A 15,919-nucleotide genomic window follows, 5' to 3' on the forward strand; every position below is an offset into this window, starting at 1 on the left:
TTATAAGATATTGATACATATCTTACAAACAATTGAAATAAACATTTTTAATCTTAATCTTAATTCACCTCATTTAAAACTGTAACAAAATGGCGTAAAAAAAACGGCAAAAAATGTAGTGAAAATCAAATTGAATGTGAAAATAATGACGATAGCATTATACTAAACGCAATATAAAAGAAAAAAAACATTTTTTTGCATTTTTCAAAATGATCTCAAAAATGTTAAAAGATTGCTCCCAAATCAATGTTATTGAAAAATTTGCAAAAATTCTTTTTATTTTGAAAACATAAAAGCATATGTATGTTTAAAAAAAATACGCTTATTTTTATTTTTCTTAGCGATCTCAGTGGTTTTAGAAGGGTTAATTTGAGAATATGGCGGCGGAATAATTAAAACCGACACTTAATAATGTAGACACTCATAAATACAAATGCTCTTTTAAAAAGACATTTGACATCAAAGGCTGCTAACATCTTTGTGTTTTGTATATCTAATTGGTATATAAAATTGGACATTAGATTTTATTAGAAGTTTTAATTATTATTATTCAATCAATCGTAAATTTGTAATAATAAATTTATGTCATTATTTAAAATTGTGTATTTATATAGTAGATAATTAAATTTATTGTTCAATTATATTATCAAAGAATAAATAATTTATTTATAGCGTAGTTGTAATCTTTCATCTTGGTACCACGCGTTAGTTAACTGATAAAAACTTTATATTCTCTTAAATAATATATATATTTATTTAAAAAAAACATTTTTTATAAATATGCAGTTATTCAACTTAATTATTAAAAGATACAAAATTATTAAAAAATGTTCAAATATCAGAGTAATTTATAATCATCATTTTAAATGTTAATAATTATTTATCATACAAATTACTTGAATATATACATTCTGAATATATAAATATAGATAATAATAATACATAATAAGTATATATAAGTCATGTTTTAAATATAATTTCTATCGAAACGATATATTTATATATTTATTTATTTATAGAAACTTATAATATATATATATCTATTTCATTCAGAATGCTATATCTCCATTGCATAATATATAACTTATCGAAAAATTTTAATAATTATTACATATAAATTATTACAACAAATGTTATCTGTACTTAAATTTTTATATTTATTCACAATCAATCATATTTTTCTTATTGCACAAGTATTAATATCTACCAGTTCATGAACAATTATATCATATTATTTATATAGAGTAATTTTATATTTGATAAGAGAGAAGATAATTTTACAAGTATTCAAGTAAAATAAAAATAGATAATAACGTTTTTGAAATATGAAAAGCCCTCAATAGATAAAAATAATAAGTAAGTGAATTTCCTTTTGAGAAGCAAACAAATGAAAAGAATGACGTATATAATTTTATATAAACTAATACAAATAAAATAATTTTTTAATACTTTTAATACTAATAATAAAATATCTAATATTTTAATATTGGAAAATATATATATACAATTTCTTTGTTAAAATTTCTTTTTACTTTTTTAAAGTTTTTACGTCATTGTATTTATTTTTTTACTTTTTTTTTTCTAAACACATCTCACGTATATTTTTATAAAAAAATTCTTCAATAACTATTTATTAGTTTTTCGAATATGGAAAACAATTAAAGAAAAACTGGAAGATTTTTCAATAAAGTATTGATAATTTTTCAAAATATACTTTATTAATTATTTATCAATCATATCATATAATAGAATAGTAGATAAAATTATAAAAACAAAAAAATCAACAAATTAATAGGATGTTATAATGCTATTCCCTCATGAAAAATTTAATATATATCATTCATTATATATAATATAATAAATTATATTATAAATTATATTATATTATAAGCTGAATATATATATATATATATGAATCTTAATATTATTATTATATTAATTATAATTTTAATAATTAAATTGGGAATATTGTTTTATATTTACATCATGTTATAAAACAATATCAATTTATGAGATAATACGTTTATATTAAAATTTAAAAAACATGAATTTTTAAAGATATGTATATTGCAATTCATGTTAATTACACTCATAATACGTTAGTTTCGCTCTTCAATATATTTCATCTTTCCTTTAAAAATTTATAATAATAAATTAAATTAAATTACGTAGAATAATACGTAGAACCAATTTATTGAATTTTCTTCTTAATTATTTTTTAAAGACATTCGCACACATTTTTTCTTTAAAGATTAACATTCTATAAATAAATAGATACCGTATTATTAACAACATTTAGACCCATCATTTTTATCGATTCGAGTCCTGTTCATTTTACACAAGCATGTATTAACATGTATCTGCGTATGTGTAAAGTGAAATGTCGTTATATTTGCTGAGTAATATAATTTGCAACGATGCATACTCGAATACTTTGAACTTTGACTTTTAGATCGAGGCTTTATCATGGAGTAATATATCACCATAATCAAAAATAAAGGCTTAAAAAAGAATAAATGAATCGGAGTACTTTTTGACGCGAGATAGAATGTTCCTCAAAAGGAATGTTTCAAAAATCTATGTTTCAATAAAACATCAAAAAGTAAATCATCTTTTTTCTTATGTATTTTTATCATATCTACACACAGATACTTACATACGTACATTACAATATTTAACTCCTCCATTTTTTCATCTCTAAGACAAAATCTGAATTAAATTTGAAACTTATCATTAAATTTAGTATGTAATAATATTAGATATTAGCAATATTATGTATAAACTTAATTTGATGCTTTTATATTAAGTTATTTATATTTGATCCATACATATTTATGATATCTTATTTAGCGAGATATAAATGGAATTGTACAATTTATAGTTTAATTTCTTAAATTATCAATGTAAATGATTAACAGGAGAAAATGATAGTTTACTAATGATACAAATATTTGATAAAAATTTAATATCAAAATGAACAAATATTTCAACTCTTACTTGTCGATAATTATTTATAAATAAAAATTGTAAAAATATCATTATAATCATCCATAACACTATATAAATAATTTTTTGATGCTTCTTTTAGATACATGCCTAACTCTTACTGAATATAAGGATATATTATAATCATTTGTAACGATAAACGATCAATTATCTTCAACCACGATTTTCAACTTGAATGACAAATTTTCACTAACGTAGTTAAATAACAATCATTATTATATTTATAAAAATCATATTCATACAAGAATATATATTTAATTAAGTATCATACATCACAATTTTAAAATATTACTAAGTTAAATTATTTTAGAATAAATACTTATATATAAGTGATTTTCTTTTTTTTCTATTTTTAATCTATTTTACATTCGAAATGTGGATATATATATATATATAAATATTTTTATATATTTTCGATTCAATTCTATTTTACAATATTCATAAACTTGCAGCAAGTATTTAAATAGAAAAAAATTTGTCTACTGTTTATTGAAAATAATAATAATAATAATAAAAAAAACAATTATACAAATCCGATTGAAGTTAAGAAAAATCTCTTGAAATAAGATATGGAATTCCTATATTTTATATACTTTATAATATATCTATCGCATCAATTCTAATTTGAATTTCGAATTTCAATTTTGTCGCAGTAGTGAAAAGTTTAAATAATTATATTTTTAATTGATAACTTCTAAATTTATTATTTTTAATAATAGATTCTCGTACCAGGCAACGAGAACTTCGATGTGAAACTAATGACTCAGGGTGACACGTAAATTCAAATTATTTGGGATGCAAGTATCTTTTGTGCAAGTGCAAATCGGCTCATGTGCCGTGAATTCAAATGCGGGTCGTAATTGGTTATGCATGGTGCTTCGCTTGTTCCATGATTTCCGTATGTGCAGTTTAAAATGATGTTGGTATATCCAGATACTCACGTATGCACAAGTGCGTCTCTTTTTGAAATTATCGGCACAATCTCTTTGTCTAACAATATTATTGTCGATATTATTGTGTTCAAAAAATTTAATTTACAGAAAGAAATTATATCAATCCTAATGATGATATTTTTTATATAAAATTTATTAATTGTTTCTTCAAAAAAAATATCGTAATAATAATTATTCCTAAGATTTCTTTCTTTTCAAGACTTTAATTATCATTTTATTAATTATTAACTTATTGGTTAACTTATTATACTTGAGGGGTTTCAGGTCGACAACTTTTTAATCTATAAAATAAAATATTCAATTAAAACGAAATAGATAATTTATTAAACACTTTTATAGTGAAAAATAAATAAAATTAAACGATTAAAAGTTTAATATTTACGTAAATTAAAAATGAATAATAAAATCTCCTCTTTTTCGTATATTTTTTATAATTTATAATATAATCACTACGATTATGCATGCTAAATGAAAAATTTGAAACTTTTTACAACTTTTTTATTTTATGTATACTATGATATTCCATTTGTAGCGATAATTTTTCATAATTTTTATATCCCTTCTTTTTTTTTTCTATTTTTATATTGCCCTATTCATCTGCTACAGAATATTTCTCAAAGAGAAGTACAGATAAATACATTACAAATCACACTTCGAAATATGTTACGAAAAAAAAAATTTACGGAACATAAAGAAAGAAAGATAACACTATACGATGATCAACTCAAAGGGAAATAACAAAAAATAACAAAAAAAAAAAAAAAGCAAAAATAACACGTATAAAAGATATACGGAAAATGTAGGAAGCAACAGAACAGGCCTGATCGAGCCACCCTCGTGTGTCACTCGTTTCACCGCACGATAATGTATAAGAACGATAGAGAAACAGAGAGCGGAAGAGAGTACGCGTATGTATGTTTATATATATATATATGTACTGTATGCGTGTGCGTGTTGTATGCGAGAGGACGAAAGAGAGAAAGAGAGAGAGAGAGAGATAGCGAAGAGGCGAAGAGGAGGAGAGAGGGTGTACAGTAGAAATGTCGATAAAACATGTTGGCCAATGAGGAAGCTTGGAGTGACGTCACAGTCGTGGCATTGGCCAATCAGGAGGCACCGGTAACATCACCACGAGGGTGGAAACAAGTCGACCCCAACCAGGGGAGAGGCTTTTCTCTTTCTGGGGGGTTGCACGGGAAAAGGGTCGGTTGGGTAGGGAATCACGAGAACCCGGAAGAAGAGAGGGGAAACGAAGAAGGAGGCACTGTAGGAAGGGTGGTTGTAGGCGGGATAAGGGGGTAGGCGATCAGGGGTTCGGGGATTCGGTGTGCATACCGGGGAGCCGGTGGTGGCGGTTCAGGCAACCCCCAATATGGGTTTACTAATCCCGCGAAACAATGGAAATTGCCCGATGCAAAATGGCGATAGATAAACTAGTCTACCTCGGGGAGTCCGAGAAAGGACAAAATATATATATATATATATATATAGCTCGGTATGGATGGTAAAAGAGGAACACGGTTCGTTTACGGTATGGTTAATGCGTTTCGATAGATTGAATTTTCGAACACGCATTCGAATATTGCCAGATTTTCCACGTATTTTGATTTTTCATTTGACGGGGAAGATCTCGATTAATCTAGTACTTAGATAAATTACAATGTAATATTTTATATAAAAAATGAAAAGTATATTACCGACAGAAGTTAAGAAATGAATTAATCGTTTGTGAATTTCTTTGTACTTTTTATCCTCTGAGATCGATAGGTTGGAAGTAAGGATAACAGAGGGAGATAATAGTTCATATATCATTAATTAATAACTTTTTTTCGAATATGTTTCGATAAACTTGTAAACGAATTTTATCTTTCAACTTTTATCAGTAAGTGGGAAAGTTCCAATTTTTAAAATTATAAAAAAAAAAATGAATAAAACTGAATTAAATCTTTTGGATATAACCAATTTTTCTTTTTAAAGATCATATTGTGTAAGTTATATATAAATGCATTAGACTTGTCTAATTCTTTTGCTAATCACTGAGCAATATATTAAAAAAGTGAACTTGTTCGGTTTTTGTACTGTCTTCAATTATTAAAATAGTTGTGTTGAAATCAAATAATATTTGAAGATTTATTTATAGTTGTAATAAGTACAATAGTGAAAAATGGTGATAAATATAATTCTGTGTGTTTTGTGATTTAATTAAAAGAGCCTTGATTAACCTAAATAATAACTTAATTAATATTAACCTAAATAATTTGTCTATAGTGTTCAATGTTTTAAATAAAATATGTAGGAAATAGAATTATTGAAGTAGATTTCTTGAAATAAAATGATATTTGAAGATTTATTTTACAATTATAATGGTAGAAAATATTTATTTAAAATATATTAAATATAATTATTAATTGAAATAACAATTTATTAAATTGTATTGAAAATAATTATTTAAATATATGTGTTTTAACTTGTATTATTTTAAATATTATTTTTTGTGATTATTATTTAACGAGAAAATGAATAAAATAAATGATAATAAAATAAATAAAATAAATGAATAAAAAAATAAATAGAAAAAAGAAAAATAATTTATTTATGATCTCTCTTATATTTTTCGATTAATAAATTTAAATACATGAATGTTAATTTTTCATTTATCTTATGATGCATAAACACGAATATTAAATAAAATTAAAATAATAATTAAATATTCTTATCCTAATAATACAGATATGCAATAAACACTTATGTTCAGTTAAGAAGAAAATCACTTTTTGATATTTTAATCTTTCATTACTTCTGCAATCAGTATTTTAAAATTATAATAAGTATGAACTTTCTCTGTGCAAAAATATGTTTCTTTTTTTTAATCTTTAATCTGACTTCTAAATATAATAAAATTCTCTTTTTTATATTTCGTTAATGAAAATTTATGATTTAAGTAAAAAAATGTGAATGATTTTATCTATTGGCATCGAAAATTGCAGACAATATGTAATATTTGATAAAAAACATTGTTTTTTGTATCTTTAAGCAATTTAGGTTAGGTATCAAATGAAAAATAGATACGATTCAATGATTATAAGGGTTAGACATATAAAAAATATAAAAGAATGATTTAAAAATATGATGATCATGATTTTGATATAAATCTAATTTGATAAAAATTTAATTTAGTAATATTTAAATATGTTTAAATATGTTCCTATTATTATGAATATAAATGAATAAAAATCATTTATTATATATAATTTATAATAAATATTTTAATTTTCTAATACAGAATAATTTTCTAAAACAGAAATTACAATTAATCTGGTGTTAAGCAAAGTTGTAATTTTAATGATATATTTTGAATAACTTGAACTTTAACATAAAACTATTTTAATTCACTAGATAATATTAGAATAAATGTATAATATTATTATGTTAAAATTCTTATTATAAATATAATGTATGTATTTTTGAATTATCATGTTGCAAAATGAAAGTATTACTTTTGCTTTTAGTTATTTTAATTATAATTCTATTAGTCAAGATTATTTTATATAAAAAAATAAAATATATATCTGGGCTTTCTTGCATAATTAAACTAATATTATTAATGAAGTTTTACAAATTATCATTTTATATTATAATAAATTCTTTTTAAAAAGAAACTTTCTAACAATTTTTGATGAAACAAGCAATATTCAACAATTAAATTTTACAAATTACAAACTAATTAATTACAATTATAATTAATTACAAATACATTATTACAAATAATTATAATTAATTACAAAAATTAATTTAGAATAACAAAAAATTATATATCTATTACTTATTATTTATCAATTTATTAAATTATTGTACATAAAAATTTGATAAATAATTTTTATGTATATATGATATATAATATAATATATATGATATATAATATATAATGTATAAATAAAAAATAAATATATAATTTAAACATATGTTTTAAAATAACATTTATGCATACATCCCGGTTTATTTTATAAATAATATCAAATATTATTATTTTTAAAATCAACAGATTTTTTTTAAATTCTATTGCATTTTTATTCTCTTTGTACTAATAGGTGTGGTTTCAAAATAGAAGAGCAAAATATCGGAAGCAAGAAAAACAACTTCAGAAGGCTTTGACTCCAATTCCTGCTTGTCAAGGTGCTATGATGAGGAATATATATCCTGGTGCTAGCAGAGGTTATCAACCATATCCTCATCCTCATAATAGCATAAATGGAATAAATCGCTATCCTCAGGCAAGTCATATTTATATTCATTAATTTTTATATTAATTTCATTATAATCACCATATTTGATCAACAACATTTTTGTACTATTATGATATTGTACACTCAATATTTCTCTTTACTTTTTAAATAATAAATAATTTTTAAATTTATATTGTAAAACTATTATAAATTTAAAAAAATTACTTTATATATAATTCATTATGTTTTACATAGGTATAAACTTTTAATAAAATCAAAATTTTTGATCAAGTTGAATTTCTTCGTAATGTAAAGTACGGATAAATTTTACTATATCCAGTAAAATATGAATATTTCAAGATGATTAATCCATCGTCACGTTCCAATCGTGATTTATGTGTATTAATTAAATGAAAAAAAAAAAAGGAAAAAAGAAAAAAATTCGTTAACGGTGACAATCGATGCATCACGCCTAACAAGCAACGTATCGTATCCCTACGAATGAATTCGATGCGTTTCTCGTTAATGATTTTAACCGAGGTATTAAATTGAAGTGCACCTGAGCGTCCGGCGCATCGCTATCGGTCGATGTAGCTAAATTGCATTTCGACTGATTAGTTGGGTCGGACGGATTACCGAATGCCTACCGGTTTAATTAAGCCAATAATTCGTCGAGCGTATCGGTTTGCCAATAAAAAAGCTTCGAGATCCTCTTAATCGATCTTCGAAGTCACGTTTGAAATACCGGGATAAAATTATTCGATCATATTCACTGTAATATTTGCTTGATCTGTGTAATATTTATCGATTAATTCTAATCATTATTTTGTATATTTATAAGTTTATAAATCGAATACTTATTAATTTTAAACATAATCTTATCAATCGTATCAATGTAAATTTGTTTTTTGTAATAGTCATAAAATTCTAAGTATTTGTTTAATATAAAATTTTATGATTGATCTTAATTATATTGATTTTAAATGTTAAACTTGAAAAAATGCTATATAGATTATATTTTTTTTTTAAATAAGAAAAGTTTTTAAATTTGGGTAATAGATTAAAATGCATTATTTAATATTTTTATTAAAATATTTTAAAGTACTTTTTGTTTATTTCTCTTTGAAAAATTCTCTTTGAATAATTTTTTTACGTTATAAAATGAACTATTAATATTTCCATTCATAAATTTTAATTATTAAAAATTTGGTATCATTAAATAAATAATATTTGATATTATAAATGAATGTTGCTAAATGATCAACAATTTTTAAATACCTTTTACACTCGTACATATTATTCACTTCAATCTTAATGAATAGTATATTCTCTTAAATGATTTAATGGAACATTTTATCATATTACCTTCGTGTAATGAATAACTAATTTACATATAAATTTATGTTTATAGATGGGCACGACGTCCTATCCAAGTATGACCCAACCATTTTCTATGTCACATTCAGCGTCAAATATGTCTGCAGTTACTGGTATGAGACAAGATGCAATGGGTGAGTGTATATCAATTTTATCTGTATACTATTAAAGCAACCATATATTTAATCCATTAATCGATTTATGATTTTATTAATTGACAAATTGTATAATATAATATTTTTATATATATTATATTATATAATTCCAAATATCATATTTCATATTAATTAAAAGATCTTATTGAAAAATATTCAATATATGAAGAAATAATAATTCAAATGTAATTATCGTTATCAATAAAAGATAAAAATAACTGTCCTAATTCTTATTTTTTCTTATTCAAAGTTATTATTAGAGATGTTGTTAACAATATCTATTTATCTATATAATATATAACTTAAAGATTATAATATATAGATAACTTAGAGATAATAATATTTCATTGAATTTTCAATACATAAATTAAACTTCAATATAGTTTTTCAATAAAATTTATTTATTTTTTGCAACTTATTACAGATAATATTTTTACGTATGTTAATAATTCAATTTTAAAATCTTTGAGAAAGAAAATAAGACAAAATGAGAACTCTAATCATTTCTATCCGTTAACAATATTTTAACGATATTATCAATTTATCAAAAATATCGATAATCACAAATTAGTTAGTTTAAAAAACTAAACTAGAATAGTTTAGTAATTAATGATCAATCAATCTATTTAATATTATTTCTTAAATAAATTTGACTTTTGAATTTTAATTTTATGATTTCATAAAAAGATATAATATGATGTGTTTCATTAAAAATATATGTTATGTATATTATTATTACTATATTATATAGTATATAGTATAATAGTTATATAGTATATTATTATACTATACTAGTATATTAGTATTATTATTAATATTATTATATAAAATGAAATATTTAATACAGGCCACTTGAATATCTTGATTGTTATTGACAGAAAAATCAAAATTGTATAGTATTGAATGGTATATAATTTGATGTAAATAGTTTTTTTGATAACTAAACTGCAATGAAGATTAATTTCATTTTTTTTAAATGGTATATTTTTTTACTCTTTCAATGAATATATAATTCAAAATTATTCAAGCGATTATCAGCGAAAATTTACAAAAAAAAAAAATAATTTAATTTATATGAGGGATAAAATTTAAAAAATTTTTAAAACAAAATTATACAAACTTTATGAAAATAGTTTAATTTAATAAGGATAATACGAAAAAAATGATAAAAACTTTAAATTCTTAGAAAATATAAACAAGATTTTTGTAAAAATAATCAGAGATCAGCTTTTTTTCAGTTTTGCTTTTTGCTTTTTCTTGTTGTGTAATTATTTATTAATTATTTAAGGTGTTGACCTAAAATTATTAAATAACTCGGTAAAATATTGGACCGGAAATGACGAGTCGGACATCCGTGCAAATATTCGTTCGTTCAGTCCAAGACGTTTTCCCCATTTCCGCTCAAGCGCCGTCTTACATCATTTCCGGTGCAAGATGGAATATCGCTTTAAAATCAAATCAAGACTATTCGCGAATTGCCTACTCACTAGTGTTGGTGTTCAAGTTCTTATTCAGTATCGAGTGTAGGTCTTCGCTCGAATATCTTTGGTTCTTATAACGATTTAACGTTTTAATTTGATGGAAAATCAAGTGATTAATGACAAACCTTTTGGAAAATTTATTAAATTGAATCCTTGAATTACTAATTTCAATATAAAAGAAAAGAAATTTACTTTCATTTCTCGATCACTTTCAATGGGAAAATGACAATGAATACTTCATTTTTCTTTAGTAGTAAATATTATTAAATTCTTAATCAAAATACATATATAGAAATGAAAATATATATATAGAATTGAATCTCGGTAATTTTAATCAAAATTATTCAAATCTCAAAAGCAGATCTAAAATCCAAAGATAAGTTAAATGAATACTCTCCAAAGGTATCTGTGAATATATTAACATTGTGCATAATATACATATTATGAATTAAATCATTTTTCAGTTTTTCAATGTTTTTGAAATTGAAAAGAATCTTTTTTTTTCTTAAAATGTTCAAATTAAATATTTATAAAATATTTAGATTTAAAAAATACTACAATTTAATACATTTTAATTCGTGCAAATTGTCCAATTAATACCAAAATTAATGGACAGTTTTGTTTTAATAATTGAAGAGAATAATAAATAGTCATATAGTAAAAAAATAAGATAAACTAATTTATTGCTTTATTTCAGGAATGTCAGCCGAAGATGAGTGGTATAACAAAAGTATTTCCGCTCTGAGAATGAATACGGCACATCATCCTAACCTCGCTGCGCCGATGCTACAATATCAAACATAATTGTAAACGTATACGAATGGATGATTCGACGAAATCGTTATGAGATATTATATTTGACTGCGTATCTTCATTCAGACAATTGAAAACGTGTTGTCAAGAGAAGAAGAGGAAAATGTTATTTCAAAAATACTATGAAGCATTAAATGTAAGAAAAAAAAAGTGAAACGAAATCAAATTAAATCATGTGACATTTTACACAAGAAAAAAAGAACGAAAAATTCAAATTTCCAATAGACACGAAAGTAAATAATCGTGTTCCCATTTTAACGTCTTACCAGGATTATTCATTTATTAATAATGTTATTGATAGAGAAATCAGTCCTGACTATTGCGTTCAAATTAACGAGAGATATCACCTGACATTTCATCATAATGTTAACGATATTTTGGTAAAGTAACTTTGTTAATATCATTTGATATTATTAATAAAAAAAATATATATATATATTATTCATGTGCGGCGTTATGCATATACACGCGGATGATATGTATATTCCATTAAATGTATGTATACGCACATAACACTATGATTATTAGTGAAAAATGGTTATGTATGTACACAAATTTCTATTATTCTGTACAAAGCGTAATATATTTCGATCAAACTCTTTTGAGTTTTTAAATTAAATAATACATGTTCTTAGGATCGTCATTTTTTTCTAGTAGTAGTAGAAATGCATATTGCCGCGTAATGCAATTTTGCATTAAAATTTATTAAGAGATTATTCATAGAATGCAATACGATATGTATATATTTGTTTTGTTGTTTCTTTTTTGTTTTTATTTGTTTTTTTATTCAGGGATGGAACATTCGGAATTTTGAAATTTTTTTATGAAAGAAATCTAGGTAAATAATAATATAATTTGTAAATAAATTACAACAATATCGTGAAGATATGAATAATATTTTTATTTAACTAACAATTTTTAAAAATCAAAATGATAGCTTTTATTATTAGTTATGAAGTAGGAATTTAAAGAATTTATACAAAATCAAAATTTGTTTGTTTTAAATTTTCTTGATAAAATATATTAAATAAAAGAAAGAAAAAAATAAAAACTTTAAATTTCGAAAATTTTGAAAAATAATAACAGTTTTAAATTTGAATTTAAAAAACTAAAAATCAGGTTTCAATCCATCTCTTATTTACATATGTCTTTTATGCGCATTTTATATTAATAAAAAAGAAACAATGTTTAAAAGAATGATTTTTTTTTTAACTTTTCTATTTCTTTTTTTCTTTCTTCTATATGATAGATGCTATGCATAATTATAATTAAAGTAATCAATATGCACACGTGAAGTGGAACTCGAGATGCGCACAGTCCATATCTTTTTGTTAGTTTCTTAACAACGATCCAAAACAGTTTCGTTAAATGAAGGAGATTGTAAATAAGGAAGAGATACATATACAGTGTAATCAACAGATATTCTAGCATATGCGATTTTTCAATGTCCTTTTAAAAATGTAAGCATACCTAAACTTAGTGGAATATTAGATATTGATTTGTGTGCTTATGTTGGATAGAATTTTAAATAATCGGGATGAGAGATGAGAATAACTGATAATGTGTCTTGCGTTTGAAATTTGAGAGACGTCAGGGGTTTGTGAATAATTATACAAATTTATATTTAAGGGTACATATTTTGTTTCTGTCATATAATGCTCAATCAAATGTACTCTGGATTCTGATAATTTTACATAAAAAATTTTGTATCTTATAAAAATAAAAACAATGTACTTATAATATCAATTATTTGTGAAAAATGTGCTAAAATTATTTTAGCAATTATTTAGCAAGATAAAATGTTTTCAAATATTAATATAAATCAATATAAATTAATATTTAATTGTACTCTTGTACTAATATTTCTTGAAATGAAAGCTTACTTTAATATGTATGTGCGTAATATAAAAATTATATACTAAATTATAAACGAATTTGATTAATTATAAATATACTTGGCTGAATTTTTGAGGAACATAAAATTTTTTTTTATTGTGTAATGATATATATTTGATGAATAGAATCCAAATATATAAGCATTAATAGAGATTAAAAATTATGAGTTTTTATAAATTATGTATTTTAGGCATATATATTTATGCTTATACATATTTAAATAAAACAAATTAATTGTTACACAAACAAATATGTGATGATGGAAAATATATACTATGCTTTTTATTAAATTAGATAATACAGATTTTTAATTTTAATTTAAAAAATTGCTAATAAAAATTTTTATTTATTAAAATTAGATATGATTTATGTAATGATGCAAATATATTTGAAAATAAAACTTTCGAAAATTATTGTCGAGAATTATTTTTCACTAATAGACATATTAAAAGTTACTATCAAATAATTGGACTTATAATGTCATGAAAAATGTTTCTGAAAGTATTACTCTAAAATCTTTAGATTTATATTTGAAAGTTGTTTCAATAATGTGTATTGTAAAATATTATGTTTAAATATTTATAATATAACTTTTAACATAATAATTTTTTAACACTTATAAAACTTATATTTTTGGATTCTCAATAATTAACAAATGAAAAAAAATTATGTTAAAATATAGTTTAACCTATATTTTTTTTTGTACTAATTAATTGACTATATTTTTTTAATTTCAAAATATTGATTTATAAATGTTCATTGAGTTTAAATAGAATAGAACTAAATAAAAATAGTTAATTTACTTCAAAAAATGAGGAATTACATATATGTAATTATAATTTACGAAAGCTAACATGTTTTTTATTAGATACTTCTATGAAAATAAACAAGGTATTTAAAAAAAATTCTATTCTATTTAAACATTTTTGAACATTCTCCCTGACGTCTTTCAGTGGTGATATTTGGATCTGTCCAATCAACAATCGTCTATATTGGTGTCATTTTTCGATAATTGTCTAATTAATATATTGATCGAGAATGAAGCTGCAAACTGCATGTTTTCATGTAGTTTTGCTGCAATTTTAACACTAATATCGCCCGCCATGTTCCACGCGAAATGTTCCTAAAAATTTGTAACATATCACACGATATATGAAACATATATGCATTAGCATATATATATAAAACATACGCATACATGCATTTCTATTACGACGTGCATGGATGAGAAACACATTACACACGCACATGCACACGTACACACATTAAGTATACCGAGGAGAAATGATGAAGTGGAGATGTATACCGGGCAAGCGTAATATAGTTTTAAGCAAGGGTCACGTATTGTACGTATGTGTTGTACATAGCCTAAATAAAAATTACATTTAAAATTATTTGCTGTTCTAAAATATGTATCCTATTAGAGTGATGAAAATATGAAACGAAAAAAAAAAAAAAAAAGATATAGAGAAAATGCTACGAGATTTAATGGAGATATCGAAAAAATATATATACATATATATTAATATCCAAACTAATATTTGATAGCAAATGAAGAAAGAGAAGGATTAAAATATAAAAATATAAGATATCATGGAAAGTCATTGTAAGATGATTTCTCGTAAAAAAAATAAGAAAATATAATTATTCAGATATTTAAAAATTGAAGTAATTTTTTAAGAAAAAAAATTCATTTTAAAAAGTAAAATAAAAATCAGAAGAAAGATGTGATAGAAAAAGATGAATTTTCAGCTTTATTTTTTAATTATTGATAATTAAAAATCCTTAAACACGGATCTTTTTTACGAATGAATATAAATAATAAGAAATATAATGGTTAATTTATTTTTTTTGCGATCGAATATGAATTAGTTGCCGTACATGTATTATTGAATTTGAGATGCAACTATAAATATTTCTTCATAAATAAACATATCTATTATTAGTAATTTATCATCGGTAATTTAGATTAAATCCTATTAAAAATAGATAAATTTTAAATCGTTATAACTCCG

At 22.7% G+C, this 15,919-nt stretch overlaps 1 protein-coding gene across 2 annotated transcripts in view; it reads left to right on the plus strand.

Moving 5' to 3' along the window:
• Positions 1–15,298, plus strand: part of LOC100867696 (homeobox protein unc-42) — a 37,495-nt gene extending 22,197 nt beyond the window's left edge. Inside the window, exons 4-7 of one of the 2 annotated variants that reach the window (XR_015293416.1) lie at positions 8,048–8,230; positions 9,594–9,693; positions 11,893–12,388; positions 13,258–15,298. Coding sequence is in view for 1 of the 2 variants with exons in the window: in XM_012488549.3 (XP_012344003.1) it covers positions 8,048–8,230; positions 9,594–9,693; positions 11,893–11,999 (390 nt within the window). In the remaining variant the exon portion in view is untranslated. Of the gene's footprint in view, positions 1–8,047; positions 8,231–9,593; positions 9,694–11,892 lie in introns of both variants that reach the window. The other variant, XM_012488549.3, reaches the window with a different exon arrangement.
• Positions 15,299–15,919: the final 621 nt, after the last annotated feature.

The sequence above is a fragment of the Apis florea genome, unplaced genomic scaffold (genome assembly GCF_048593485.1).
Source record: "Apis florea isolate Af1SG1 unplaced genomic scaffold, ASM4859348v1 contig_1794_pilon, whole genome shotgun sequence".
NCBI classification, from domain to species: domain Eukaryota; kingdom Metazoa; phylum Arthropoda; class Insecta; order Hymenoptera; family Apidae; genus Apis; species Apis florea.